A 13,837-nucleotide genomic window follows, 5' to 3' on the forward strand; every position below is an offset into this window, starting at 1 on the left:
CTTGGAACATGCGGTTTATTGCAAAGGGCGTGGGTACAGGGGCACTGCTTAGAGCTGCCAGCTGCAGCTCTGAGCAGGCCCAAGAGAGCAAGAGTGTAAGCAAGTAAGTAAAGAGAGAGAGGGAGAGGAATAAGAGTGTGGTAAGAGTGGAGCGAGAGAGAGGAATGAGAATGTGCGAAGTCCTGGTTGCAATACAATAAATCATCTTCTGTACTGAATATTCTAATTTTCACTAGCCAATCTAATACAAGATACAAATCCTATAGCATTTACATGCAGCCTATAAGAGTTCTTATATTACCATAGAGTGTTACATCTTAACTCCTAAAAACTACTCTTTGGACCCCTTCTGCTGAGCTAGTAGGGTCTGCTCTGACCCTTGGACCTGCCTGCAAGCAGAGGGTATTGTTCAATCAAGAGGGGATTACCTTCAGTCGGCCATACCATTGTTTTCCAGTTGTTCAGTAACTAAGACTTGGTATCTCAAAGGTGGCTTTCATTTCGATGTCGCTTATAGTTTTCATATTCCCAAAATCTTTTGTCAGGCAATCATATTTATAAGGCTTTCCTGTTTCGTCTTCCCCAACAATTACTTTTCCATTTTTAACTAGATCGTAAATAGAAAGATGTATCTTAGTTCAAGATGAGCATGATCATCACTAAATCAAGTGCCATCTTTTCTCTGTGAAAATTTAGTTTTATTTATCTCATCATGTCACTTTTAAACTCTTGACTTTCTTTTTTACTCACCTGAGTTAGAGTTAGTAATTTGATTTGTGGATCAGTGAAATGCTTTCTTGATTTTTACTGTCTCAGAAGGACCCTTCCTCTAGTGACACAAATGTTTCCTTTACATTACTGAAATGTTTTGTTTTGTTAGTAGCATCACAGGAAACAGTAAACAATGGAGCAAATTGTGTTTATTTTTTTATCATGTGTTTTTTTTTTTTCTCCTTCCACTAGGTCTCCATAAAAAACACTTTAAAAAGCATTTGCATCAGTTTATACCAAAGTATTATGCCACCAAGAGAATAATTATAGGTGTTGTGAAAGAAGAAGGTGTTGAAGAATGTCATGAAAGATAACTTATTCATTTGAAGATACTTGCAGGGAAAAATACCTCAGTATTTTTGTTTATAAGTAGAATGGAAGTTGAGGACTGCATTGCAGAAAAATAGAGATAAAATCAGGAGATTTTGCAGGGAGACGAAGAAGTCGAGATGCTTTTAGGACTGTTATAAAGACCAAGTACCAGCATTACTTGGATTGGTTGTTGAACTAAAAATCTCCTAGTGGCTGACCACTTATGAGGCAGGCAGCTGGCAAGGCTTTCCCACCCTTTTTTTTACGGTCTTATAACCCCTTTTCTCTTTCAATAATGAACTGATCTCTTCTGATTTTGCTGCCCATTTTGCATTTATCTCATCTATACAACCTGTTTGACTTCCAGAGGAGTTTGGCATCTGTAATATTTCACTTGGGTAAATGTGAGGTATTGGTACCTGCCTTTATAAAACGTTTCTAACCTGGAAATGAGTATATCTTTCAATTTTGGAAATGTGTAGGTAAACCCAAATCTCCATACAGCACTTTGTATTGAAGATAACACAGAACTATGAAAATACTGTGTTATTAGTGAATAAAGATTGTTTAGTTTAATTTTATCCACATTGGTTTCTGCCCCTTTTTATGTCTATGGCAGTGTGGTAATGCTGGATTTGTTTGTTTGTTTGTTTAGGTGTAAAAGCATTTAACAGCACTGTTGCTGTTTGGAAAGACTGCTGACTAGAAAAATAACTTCTGAAAAATTAGATATTTTCTCATACATCAGTCTGTCTAGTGTCTTTCTAGAGCAAGTATGCTGCTACCTTTCTTAAGCTATTCCAAAAAATACTAAATACTAAATATTTATTCATTCAGCATCTTCCTTATTGCTTTTTAAATTTTTTTAAACTCTCTCTGTGATACTTAACGAGCTTTCAATGTTAAGTAGCCTTTTTAGGGCAAAGATTTGAGAGTTTGTGTTATTTTCATAGCAGGATTTCTTTCCTGTCACTTTTGGAATGGCACCACTTACAGGGTTTATAGGCATGCCACTGTTGGGGGAAGAATGGGCAAAGGCATTCATAAGCATGGAATTTTTCTTTAACTCCAGAAACTTTGGCTTCCTTCCTCAGATATTTCTGTGTTCATGCCAATAAAGCAAATTATAATGGAACAAATATTTCACAGATGGAAAATGCAAAAACAACTAGTGCCAATATCAGCCTGGATAGTAATAACTGGTTAGGTCTCATGGTGACAAGGTTTATTGTAGTCTCTGTAAGAGCAGCTCTCTCCCACCTTCTGTCTTCCAGAAAGAGGCATAGGAGTTCTCAGGATTTATTCCCTCCCTTTGTTTATATCCAACTGCTTAAAGAAGGTCTAGCATTGTAACTGTTGTTCTCCTTAAAGAAGATGAGCATCCCTTTAGGCAATTTACCCCACTGCTTAATCAACCACGTGATTTTCCAGCTGTAAACTGAATTCCCAGTCTTTCTAGTACCAGTTGGACTGTGATTCAAGACGGGACTGGGTTGCCATAAACATATAGCAAAGTACCATATAATCAAGTTCCCAGACTGATCTGTCCTTTTTCAGTAACATGTATTCAGAACTGCCTTTCTTTGTATCTGTAGTGGTATGGCAGGTTTATGCTAGAATAGATTTTGCATAATAATCACATACAGAACAGTGTGCTTAAATCATAGTAGCAAGGCTGATAAAAAATCTGAAAGGGAAATAATTTAAAAGTCTAAGTGGAATCTGAAGGCAGATCTTCCTTGCAGACTGGAGAAAACTCTACTCATTACTCAATTTATACTGTTCTTATTTGAAAAAATGAAATTCTGAGTTATGTCACTCCTATTTTTTTTTTAAACAAAAAGGTACAGTGACAAGATTTATTTTCAAAATAATTTGAAGGTACTGTCTTCTGTAAATGAAGCAAATTAAGGTGGTTGACATTATTCTTTTTCTGTTGTCTGTATTTTGTAAGTTCTCTTTTGTCTCTCCTGTGTTTTAGATCAGATGATAAGAAGAGCACCAACTGGAAGCAGTTTCCTAAAAAGCCATGTAAAAGTCTGCTTAGCACCTTAAAGAAACTGCACCCACAGCTGGCAGCAGGTGAAATAAAGAAAATAAAATTAATTTTAATTAGCATCTAAATGTAATTACTTCCTTCTATTGCATGAAGTGTGGTTAATTTTTTTAGACTTTTTTTAATGTGACTTCTTAGAATTTAATCTGGTTTTTTAGCCTTTACTCGTGGTCATGTCCAGCTCTCATCCACCAGCACCCCCCCAAGTCCTTCTTTGCAGAGATCTGTTCATCCCCAAGCCTGTGTTGATACTGGGGGTTTCCCCAATTCAGGGTGCAGCACCTTGTACTTGGTCTTGTTAAATCTCAGATTCCATGGGCCCACTTCTTGAGTTTGTTCAAGTCCCTCTGGATGGCATCCCATTCCTCAGGTGTGTCAACAGCAGCACTCAGCTTGGTGCCATCTTCAAACTTCCTGAGGGTGCACTCAATCCCTTTGTGTGTGTTATTAATGGAGACATTAAATAACACAGGCCCCAGTATAGACCCCTGAAGGACACCACTTGTCACTGATGTCCATCGTGACTCTAAACCATTCACCACTACGCTCTGGATGGGACTATCCAACCAATTTCTTACCCCTCTAACAATCCACCCGTCACATCCATCTTTTAGAGAGAAGGATGTTAGGGGGGTCTGCGTCAAAGGCTTTACACAATTCTGGAGATCTGTAGCCCTTCCCTTGTCCACTGATGGAGTCACTCTGTCATAGAAGGCCACTGGGTTGGTCAGGCAGGACTTGCCCTTGGTGAAGCTGTGCTGGTGTCTCAAGTCACCTCCCTGTCCTCCATGTGCCTTAGCACAGCTTCTAGGAGGATCTGTTCCAGGATCTTCCCAGGCACAGAGGGGAGGCTGACATGTGAGTAGTTCCCAGGGCCCAATTCTAGCGAATATCTCAGATAATGAGATGGATCATGGAGTAGCTAAATTTTGACAAAATATTTTGTCAAAAGAAAAATAAAGACTGACCATCTTCAGCCTAATGTCTTAGACAGATAAGAGCAATGTTCTAACTGACCTAACAGTTTTCAGGTATTGTTTCTGTCTAAATATAGGTAGGTTTTTTCAGGTAAGGTGGTTCAGGCTATGTAAGGTTATGTCATTATGGGGAAGGAAGTGATGATCGCCTCATAGGTGTACCTAAGATACACAAAATTCATAAATTGCAAAAGCAAAAAATGGTATTAATTAAGAGGTAAGTGTTCTTGCCTTAGTTTTCTATGGTTGATTTTTTTGCAGATAGCCTTTACTTCATCTGTTAGAAAATCTCAGCTTTTATCAGCAGGGTATGTCATTCACTAGGAACTACTTCCTAATTCTATCTGGAGCACAGCCAGTGGTCTCTCTTAAATAATTTTTCTATTTTGGCAATATTATAATAGCTATGTTGTAATATTTGTTTATATTTATGTAGAGATGTAACTGATATTTTTGTTATAAGTGTGGAGCTGTCATTTTCAGCAATCCTGCTGCTGTTTTTTTAAGACTGTAAGAGTAAACTCTGAATGTCACTTGTTTCCACCATTTGGTGCACTAAAATATTAGGATCTATGTTGGAAAAGTAGTTTTAGATGTGTATTCTTCCGAACAGTGAAAACATGGTCTAACAAATGAGTGGTTTAGGTCACTTAAAGAATCAGTGGCAAAGGTATCAGTAAAAGCAGGTTTCATATTAATATGCAAATGCACGACAAAGTTCAGTAGCTAGGTTCACTCTGTTTCTGACTACATGGATGAAGCACAAAAGGAAAATCAGATTAGAATCAAGGTAGAATGATTGTAACAAAGACTGAGGATGCAAAGTAGCAAGAGTACAAATAGTATGGGGAGGCCCTTCTGTAGAGTCAAGAGTTGCAGATGGACTCACTTGTTTTCTAAATTCCTAATGGAGCCTAGGTGCCACTGGATCCAAACTTAGACTAAGGGGCCAAGTCCAAACTAAGCCCCAGGTTTGTCTAAAGGATTTAGCATCACTTAATCATTGATTGATTTAACATTTACAAAGTGATTTAATAGGGTTTACTGTATGCACCACAGTAACTTCATTACAGATCTGAGATGGAAATATTCAGACTATACTTGCTGTTGGGTGTTTAAATCCATTCACACATGCATGCACACAGATACAAAGAATTGTGTACAAAGGTGTACACACTTGCTAAAAATTCACCTTGAGTTCAGTGAGGTACTCCTGTCAGATGATTTGGCAACACTCAATGGGTGGTAAGTTGAGCTTTGAGGATTGGGTGGTACTGGGGGGTACTAGTACTGACAGCCCAGACCCTGTCAGCAGGTTTCAGCAATGGTCCTCAGAGTATTGCAAACTGGAGGGCTGGTGGGCTCCAAGAGGTCCCACTGAGAAGGAGGTGCTGGTACAGTCACAGCTGCCCCAGGGAGCTCAGAGGGCCTGGCTTAGGACTAATCTTCATAGTGTCACAAGATGATTATCTTCAGTCGTCTGTCAGTCTTCATCCTGTAGACTGGAAACTGCTGGAATTTTCCTTAAAAGTTGTTATACTTGTTCTGTTCAAGCTGTGATTTAGGCAAATAGTGTTCCAAGGCCATCCATTAGGCAAGAAATGTTCTTTAGGCAGCAGCAGTTCCTCAGAACAGCCATTGTTTCTGATAAGCTCAAGGGGATCTTAACTACTCAGGAGCCATTAATCAAGGCCAAGGCCTAAAGGGAATGCCTGTGGAGACTGGAGGTTGTACAGCAGCCCAAAAGGAGCTGGGTGGGGCAGGGAGTGGAAGAAACCACCACACGTGGTGGTTTGTGTTTGTGTTGATTTATTGTTGAAAGACTATATTCAGTTGAGTATGAAGTAACATTAACTGAGCTGATGTCCTTGTTTTATGTCACAGACTGCTGCATGAGTTAGAAAAATATGCTTTTGAGGTAACCTGCCTTTTATATCAGCCACTTCAACAGGAAAATAATCACAAGATTTCTAGTGCTTATCACTTATGCATATGGGCAAGTAGAAAAAAATTTTGAATGCACTGAATTTTTATTAAAGGATTGTATGTGTTGCTCATTGACAGTTCACAGGAAAACTCAAGAAGGCTCTGCAGTGGAAATGACTCCTATAGAAGCAGATTTTTCCTGGCAGAAGAAGATGACAGAACTTGAGATGGAGATCCAGGAAGCATTTCTCCGTTTCATGGCATCTATTTTGAAGGGTTACAGAACATTCCTCAAGCCAATCACACAGGCACCTTCAAATAAAGCAACTGCTGCTGATTCCTTGTTTGATCATCAAGGTGAGGGTGGTGCAAACAAGCTGCTGACAGCACTGTTACAGCTTTAGAGCTGAAGAGCTGCATGACTTTAAAAGGTCAAAGTTCCCTTTGGTTGTAGAGTTCTTGGCAGTATTTAAAATGGCAATTGTCTAAAGTTCAGCTGTTCAAAGTTGATTGGAACACAGATATATGCACATAGAACTGCAGGTTTGCACTAGCTTTGTATTAGAAAAAGCTTTTTTTTAGTAGCATGATGCCCTCTCATCATGGCATATTCTACGAGGGCATCTCTTGGGAACGAAAAAATGTTTTTCAATTTGTATGAAGCAAAAATGCTAAATAGCCCAGTAATGAGGAGTGAAGTAATGGTCTTGATATAAATGGAAACATTGTGGAGAATGGGGCAGAGGTCAGAAAAACAGTAAAGCAATAAACAATAGTGAGCAAATACCACTTCCTTCATCAATGTTAACTATTCAGATCTGTTCATGAGTTGAACACCACATAGAATGTCACAGAGTTCTTTTATGTGGTAGTGTTTTGGGTTTTGTTTCTTTTTGGGGGTTGTTGTTTTTTTTTTTAGATTAGTGGATGAGAGATTTGACAAGAGATTTTTACTTTTCAATTTTATCAGGCCCATCACCTTCTTTTAGAATAATACAATTTTTTTATTTTATTTTATTTTAGTATTGTTTTAGCTGTTGGATGCTTTTGTACCAAGTCATCTTTTTCTTGCACAATGAATCAACACAGTGAGAAGGGATTACATGGGTGTTATTGATTGCTGAGGATTGTTAGCTATGTTAAAAAAAATAGCTACTAAAAATGCTATTATTTTAATCTTCCAAATGCAAGTAGATATAAGTAGTTGTTGTTATAGGTAAAGCAAATACTTTATGTATTAGCACCTTAAGTAATTTATGTTGACACTTCAAGTGTTCATTTCTTATGGAACTTTTAACTGGTATTTAGTTGTGTGTTCCCTTCTCTAACCAGGATTTTTAAAAAGCAGAGACCGTGCCTATACAAAGTTCTACACGCATCTCACCAAAACACAGATATTCAGCCGCTTTATTGAAGAGTGCAGTTTTGTGAGTGACAAGGATACTGGCTTGGCATTTTTTGATGACTGCATAGAAAAGGTGAGAAATGTAGTAGTACTACTAAATAATATTTTTCTGTCTACTTTGTGTTACTTTACTGTCATTTAGTTGAGAAGGTACATAACTTCTGTAATAAGTGTTCAAAGGGATTGGAATTTTGGTGGTTATTGCTGACTCTTTTTCTTTTCTTCATCATCTTGCGTGGTCATAATTTCTGTGTTGTTGGATGAAATTTTAATTAAAGGCCTGTAGGATTTCAGTCTATAAGATAATGTGAGAATTACCAGTAGCTGACACTTTAGCAAAATGCTATTTGTGTTTTCTCATTAAATGTTAATTATCCTCCCTCCAATGAGGAATTACTACCAGTGAGCATCTGTGTTGTTGTTTTTTGCAATTTCAACTTAAAATATGCCTAGTGCTTAAGATGGGGTCAGAACTGGTTTATGTGGATAAGTTCCCCTTTCATTACATGCATATTATAGGAGAAAGATTGCTGTATCCCATTCTTTTTTTTTTTTTTTTTTTTTAATGAAGTCACATCAGTATGGTTCTGATCTAGATAGGTTATGGAGTTTATAGCTTCATCTTTAAAATTCCAGGTTCACAATATAAAAGCTAGGAGCTAGAGAATTGTATTTATTTTTTAAGGCATATGTATGATTCTTTCTGGGCAGAACATTCTAATAATAGCTTCTTATAGACTGAGTCTTTGATTCAGTATTGATTCTAATCAAATTAACATTTGTAAATCGATAAAAGTTCATTTGCCTTTCCTTTTCTCTGCTAAATGTGGGGTATGCATCTAGAGAATACTTTGTTAATAATTTGTTATTACTGCAGGTTGTCATATTGGAAATACCTGCAAAATAGTAGTTTCTCTCAACTAAACTAAATGAAAGCACTTTTCCTTTGATAGATTTAGGATTTTGTATTTAGTAGATAATGTGAGCGGATTGAAAGCATGCTGATTACGGAATTATTTACTGAAGCATTTGAAAAAGAGCTTAATTGCTTCTACAGTAATATGGAAAATTGCTGTTTCTTCTTTAATATTTTAGGAAGTGACACAGCTTTAATAGAATTATTTAGGATTTTGGTTTTGAGTTGAGAAGAAACTCTTAATTTTTTTTTTCTTTTCCCAGCTCTTTCCAGATAAAGGAACGGAAAAAGGAGAGAAGGTACTTTGCCCTTGAAAATGTTTAGGAATATCTGATCATGAAATAAAAATGGAAAGACAAGGCTGTGGACTTGATATTTGAGTAATTAGAACAAGTATAATTTATATAATATATATCCAATCAAATGCAGCATATATTAAATATATTTTTACATATTCTAACATAATTGAAGTTAAAAAGGACACTTTGTTACAAAGCCAAACTCTGTATTTAGTGTACAAACTCTGTTTTCAGGTTGATGTAGATTCTGTTGAAGATGTACGCTTGATTGAGCTTGATGAGTCACAAAAAAGTGAACACACAGTGTTCATAATGCCACCAGAACCACCTGCTGATGATGGACAGGACCGAGTGCCAAAATACAGGTACAAGTTAGACAGTCACATAGAGTGAAACTGGAGTGCTTATGGTGCTTAGCAGGGCAGATGTTCCATGTTGGTGCAGGACTTGCCTTAATACAGTGTTCAGAAGAACTCAGAGAAAGATGTGAACTGCCCAGATTCTGGTAAGTTTCTGAAGCTCTGGAAGTCAGTGGTTTGGGTGTGTATGTGTGAGGGAATTTGGATTATGGTATTAATTTTTCAATAACTTCTTTCCAACTATATGGTAATACTTTTCTGCATGTATTCAGTGTCCTTCTTCCTGTTTGAGCCATTTGTATGTATTTTGTAGCAAGTGCAGTGCACTTTGTTCCATGTTGGGAATGATGAAGGGTGGGTTATGAATCTACCCAGTACTACTGATCTGCAGACAATGAACCAAAAGAACAAAACATGCACTCCACTTTTCAGATTTCTTGCATTCAGTCTTTTTCAGCCCTGTGCAGGAAGTGTGGAGTTTCAGACACTCTGGGTATGATTTTTTTCTTCCTGTCTCTCTTGGAGATCATGAGGGTTCTGTTTTTTGCTGTTGTCCTTGTTGATCATCATCTGTGCTCCCCTGACCTTCATGACATGGTTAGCAGTCTGGTTCTTATTTCCATCATCTTTAGAGGTTTAATGTCCAAGGCATCTTCTTGTGGCATCTTTGTGAATAAGGCTAAAAGTGTCTTGCTATTTTCTCTTTTTTTTCTCCTCGTTCTTTATTCTCCTGTTTGTCATTTTTTTCCATGCCAGTTGTCTTTGTATGGCTTTCCTGCTACGAGCAGGTATGTGAAAAGCTTTTATTTTCTGTTTTTTTAAATCATCTATATAGCTATAAGAACTTCCCGCGACTAGATTTCAAGCTCTTTGACAGGCCACAGGAGCTCAAACTCTCCTTCAGCAGACACCCAGCTGGAAGCAGCATTTCAAATAGTCCAGCACTCATGGCAAAGAGGACAAAGCAGGTCAGATGAGTCTCACTGAATAATCACTGTGTGATCACTGAAAGAAACAAACTTTCTTGATAGAGCTGCCACTTCCTGTTTATACTATAAGTTAATGTTGTTAGAGGTTTGGTCTGTGTAATTATTGAGAATGAACACTTACAAGTAAAAGAAACAGAAGAGATTAAAAAATTAGCATCTGAGATTACAGTTTATTGTCAAATGCATCTTTAAGCTTTAGACTGTAACAAAAAATTAAATTAGAATTAATGCTTTAGTGCAGGGAAAAAAGCTTGATCCTGATGCTAGTTTTTGCTTGCAGAGAGTCTTAATAAGAGAGCGGTAAAAAGGGATCTTCAGTTGAATGTGTGTCTATTATTATTATTAAATTCTTACTCTTAAGAAGCCAGTATCTGAGTTAGATTTCTAGATTCAAGATGTTGTATCTTTTGTCTGCTTTTATTTTTTGTTTCACCCTTACAGGAGATAAAAACAGCCCATAAATTAGCCAAGAAGTATTATGTCAGCCCTTCCCAGTGGGCTAAGTGTCTCTTCAGTCATAGTTACAGCCTATGGTTTATTTGTCTACCAGCCTATGTCAGAGTTGCACATCCCAAGGTCAAAGCACTGCAACAAGCATATGATGTTCTGATTAAAATGAGGAAAACGGATGTGGAACCACTAGATGAGGCAAGTGCAAATCAAAAAAAAGTTACCATGAATGTGAGATAGAAGACAAGGTGCAAGTACAGTGTGTTTCGCTGACACCACCAGGTTAAGTGTACTTATGGTTTGACCTGTGTTAAAGCCACCTTAAAATCATCTCAAGTCTGCTTAACTACGGCAACTGGAAATTAATTTCCTTTTTCATCCCCAGCATAGTGTCTGCTGGGTCAAGTACTCCAACTCAGTGTTGCTAGTCATCTCACAGATGCCTTCCAGAAGGAAGTTCTTGAATATCCCTGGTTTTCAAATGCACTTTTAATGAATGCCTTGCAGCCTTACTGCACTAAAGGGCTAATGGGTTTGTGTGCAGCATACTATTCTTTCAGTAGTATCCACAGGCACATAACAGCAAATTATGCTGCTTTTCACATGGGGGCCTTACCTCCTTTATTTCTCAAGTAGAGGAGCTGAATGGAAAAAGAAAATTGGCATGCTCAACAATGTGACTGCTGATGTTATTTCAGGTTTTGTGATTTCCTGTTTAATTTTTGCTCCCTCTTCTGGCTGTGGCACGTTATGGACTAAGTAGTTGCTCTGATGCGGCTTTCCCTTTTACATGTGTACAAGTTGGAAATCAGAAAAGAGCTTAAGATGTTTCAAAATTCTTGTCCTCGGTCCATTTATGTGTTTCTGTATCTTGTCAGGTCTGTTACAGAGTAGTAATGCAGCTCTGTGGACTGTGGGGTCAGCCTGTTCAGGCTGTGAGAGTCCTTTTTGAAATGAAAAATGCTGGAATACAGCCAAATGCCATAACCTATGGTTATTACAATAAGGTAAGGGACCAGTGTGTTTTGCAGTTGTCACTCCCAATGTCCGGTAGCATGTTTTTAAAGTTGTTTCTTGCAGCTCTTCACTTGGATTTGCTGATTCTCTTGGTCAAGCAATCCTTTTGGACATGCTTACAGAATGGCTGAATCTACAGTATATGGTTTTACACTGTTAAATTTGCATTCCCATGCTGTTTGGCTAACCAAAAATTCTATTGAAATATAGATTTGAACTGTTTGCCTTTGCAAATTTTGGAACCATCTAGGGCTTCCATGTCAAATAAATCTATTCTAAGGTGTATTATTTAAGATAGCAAGATCCAAGATGGATGAAGGCTGGAATTAGGCTAGTTGAAGTAGCCTCTCTCTCTTTTCCTTGCTTCCAAGTTTCTGGAATATCCTGATGAAACTTCATGGTAAACAATATAAAGGAAAAAGAAAAGAGGTGCTACTATGGTCTTCTGTTGCAATCAAAATATCTAAATAAGAACAAAACCCACCTTGTTTAATTAAAGAAATCTTGATCCATTGTTTGCTTTTACTCAGCTGTTGTGTACTGACCTGTGGAATAAAAGGGAAGGGCTCATAAAATTTCAAGTATTTGTCCTACTTCACATGGTTGACAGTAAATGCTTTTTTTTTTGATGAGGGGAAAAAAGAAGCTTCTTGCCGTACTGTGTTTTTTAATGTAACTTCCTTACTGTTTTTGTTATTGCAAAAATGTCTCTTTCTGCAGGCTGTTTTAGAGTCTTCTTGGCCTAGTAGTAACCGCAGTGGCATATTCCTGTGGACAAAGGTACGAAATGTAGTTCGTGGCACAGCGCAGTTTAGGCAGTGCTTAAAGAAATCAACGCAGAGCCTACAAATGCCTGTGATATCAGGTAATAAGTTAGCTGAAATTGATTTATTTCTGGTCAACAGGAGCATGACATGCTTTCTGAGGGATTGCAGCTAACATTGTGGCTTTTGAAAGTGGAAAATCTGTCCTTAAATGTATAAAAATTGGTGTTTGCTAACTTGATGCTTGTAACAGGATTAGAATGTCTTTTGCATACTGAAGAATTAATTGTCTGATTTCTGTTGCCAGAATTTCATACTCCTATTTTATATGTGCCAGCAGAAGTATTTACTATTGTCTGAAGAGGTCAGATTTGTTAAAAAACCTGAACAATTAAGTCCTCTCTTACTAACCAGCTCTCATTCATGTCTTTAGCTCTGCGGAGTCCCACGGGTGGAAGTGATGGGGACATGGTGAGCCATGGTAGCGTGGATAGTTCTAATGATGCTAACAGTGGGGAGCACACCCTCTTCGTCAGTGACTTAGTCAGGCTTGATTCCGTTGATAATCACTCTAGCACAGGTACTAGATTCTGCTGGGTTTACTACTAACAGTTCCCCATAAGGCTAAATTTTCTAGTCTCCTGTTGGTTTCCCCACCACAACTACTGCTTTCCCTTCTTGAGGCTGTAGAGAAGTGTGGAGTTAACTTGTGTAGAAAAAAAGTACACTATTGTTGAACATTCTTTCCTTTACTGCACATCATGCTTTAGTTTAGAATGGACCATAGTAGAAATACTCTTACATTAAAAGAAATGTTTTGCTGTGGTCTCATGTACCCTGCTTTTTGTGTTAACCTTCAGAAAAGGTTTGAAGCCTCTGACATATGAGGCTGTTTGATTTTTGCATGTTGTCATTTATTCATAGAAGTAATAGTCTGTGTCAGTAAAATCTTCCCATGAAAGGAAAGGAGTGATAGTTGGTGAGGTGATTAGAAGGTAACACTTAAAGATGTTTCTCCTTGATGATATCCCAGAAAGGTCTAATTAGCATTCATGGAATTAGTATGTTATGTTAGGTTATAGTAAACCATGCTTTTAAAGGCCATGTTCAAGTGTCTTAATAGTAGTTGCTAAACTTTGAAATAAATAGAGACAGTATCAGAACTTTGTCACACAGTTTTAGGAGACTGTGGAAATGGAAAGGCAAATGATAAGCTGGAGAAAAACTCCACGTTAAACATAGTGTGCACTCTTTGAGAGAAACTGAAGTAAAGAGAGTGCACAGGAAGTTAATAATTTGAGATAGCAAGACAAAATGCATGGTTCTTTGTATCTGCTTTAGTACTGATCACATCCTACCTGTGCAGTCTCAACTAAACTTCCTTTCTGTGTGTATTTCAAAACTTAATGTACAAAATGATTCTAGCACACTCTTCATGTTTTTAATATCTTGAGCCCTTCTGTAAAGAGAACTTTGAGTCTGATTCCTGTGCTTCATCTGATATGTCTGCCTAGATTACTGAACTTCCCTTCTCTCTGCTCTTTGTTGCTCTGCTTTTTGCTCTTTGCTGTCTCTTGGGTGCCGCATTTATCCTTG

At 37.7% G+C, this 13,837-nt stretch overlaps 1 protein-coding gene across 5 annotated transcripts in view; it reads left to right on the forward strand.

Moving 5' to 3' along the window:
* The window catches only part of DENND4C (DENN domain containing 4C), a 74,540-nt gene that overhangs the window by 35,038 nt on the left and 25,665 nt on the right, over nt 1–13,837 (forward strand). For 4 of the 5 annotated variants that reach the window (XM_082301729.1, XM_082301731.1, XM_082301732.1 and 1 more), the window contains exons 11-19: nt 3,065–3,165; nt 6,181–6,399; nt 7,375–7,520; nt 8,627–8,662; nt 8,897–9,027; nt 9,857–9,989; nt 10,452–10,658; nt 11,339–11,467; nt 12,198–12,342. In XM_082301729.1, coding sequence (XP_082157855.1) covers nt 3,065–3,165; nt 6,181–6,399; nt 7,375–7,520; nt 8,627–8,662; nt 8,897–9,027; nt 9,857–9,989; nt 10,452–10,658; nt 11,339–11,467; nt 12,198–12,342 — 1,247 coding nt within the window. Of the gene's footprint in view, nt 1–3,064; nt 3,166–6,180; nt 6,400–7,374; nt 7,521–8,626; nt 8,663–8,896; nt 9,028–9,856; nt 9,990–10,451; nt 10,659–11,338; nt 11,468–12,197; nt 12,343–12,674; nt 12,822–13,837 lie in introns of all 5 variants that reach the window. The other variant, XM_082301733.1, reaches the window with a different exon arrangement.

The sequence above is a fragment of the Coloeus monedula genome (assembly GCF_965178545.1).
Source record: "Coloeus monedula genome assembly, chromosome: Z".
NCBI lineage: Eukaryota > Metazoa > Chordata > Aves > Passeriformes > Corvidae > Coloeus > Coloeus monedula.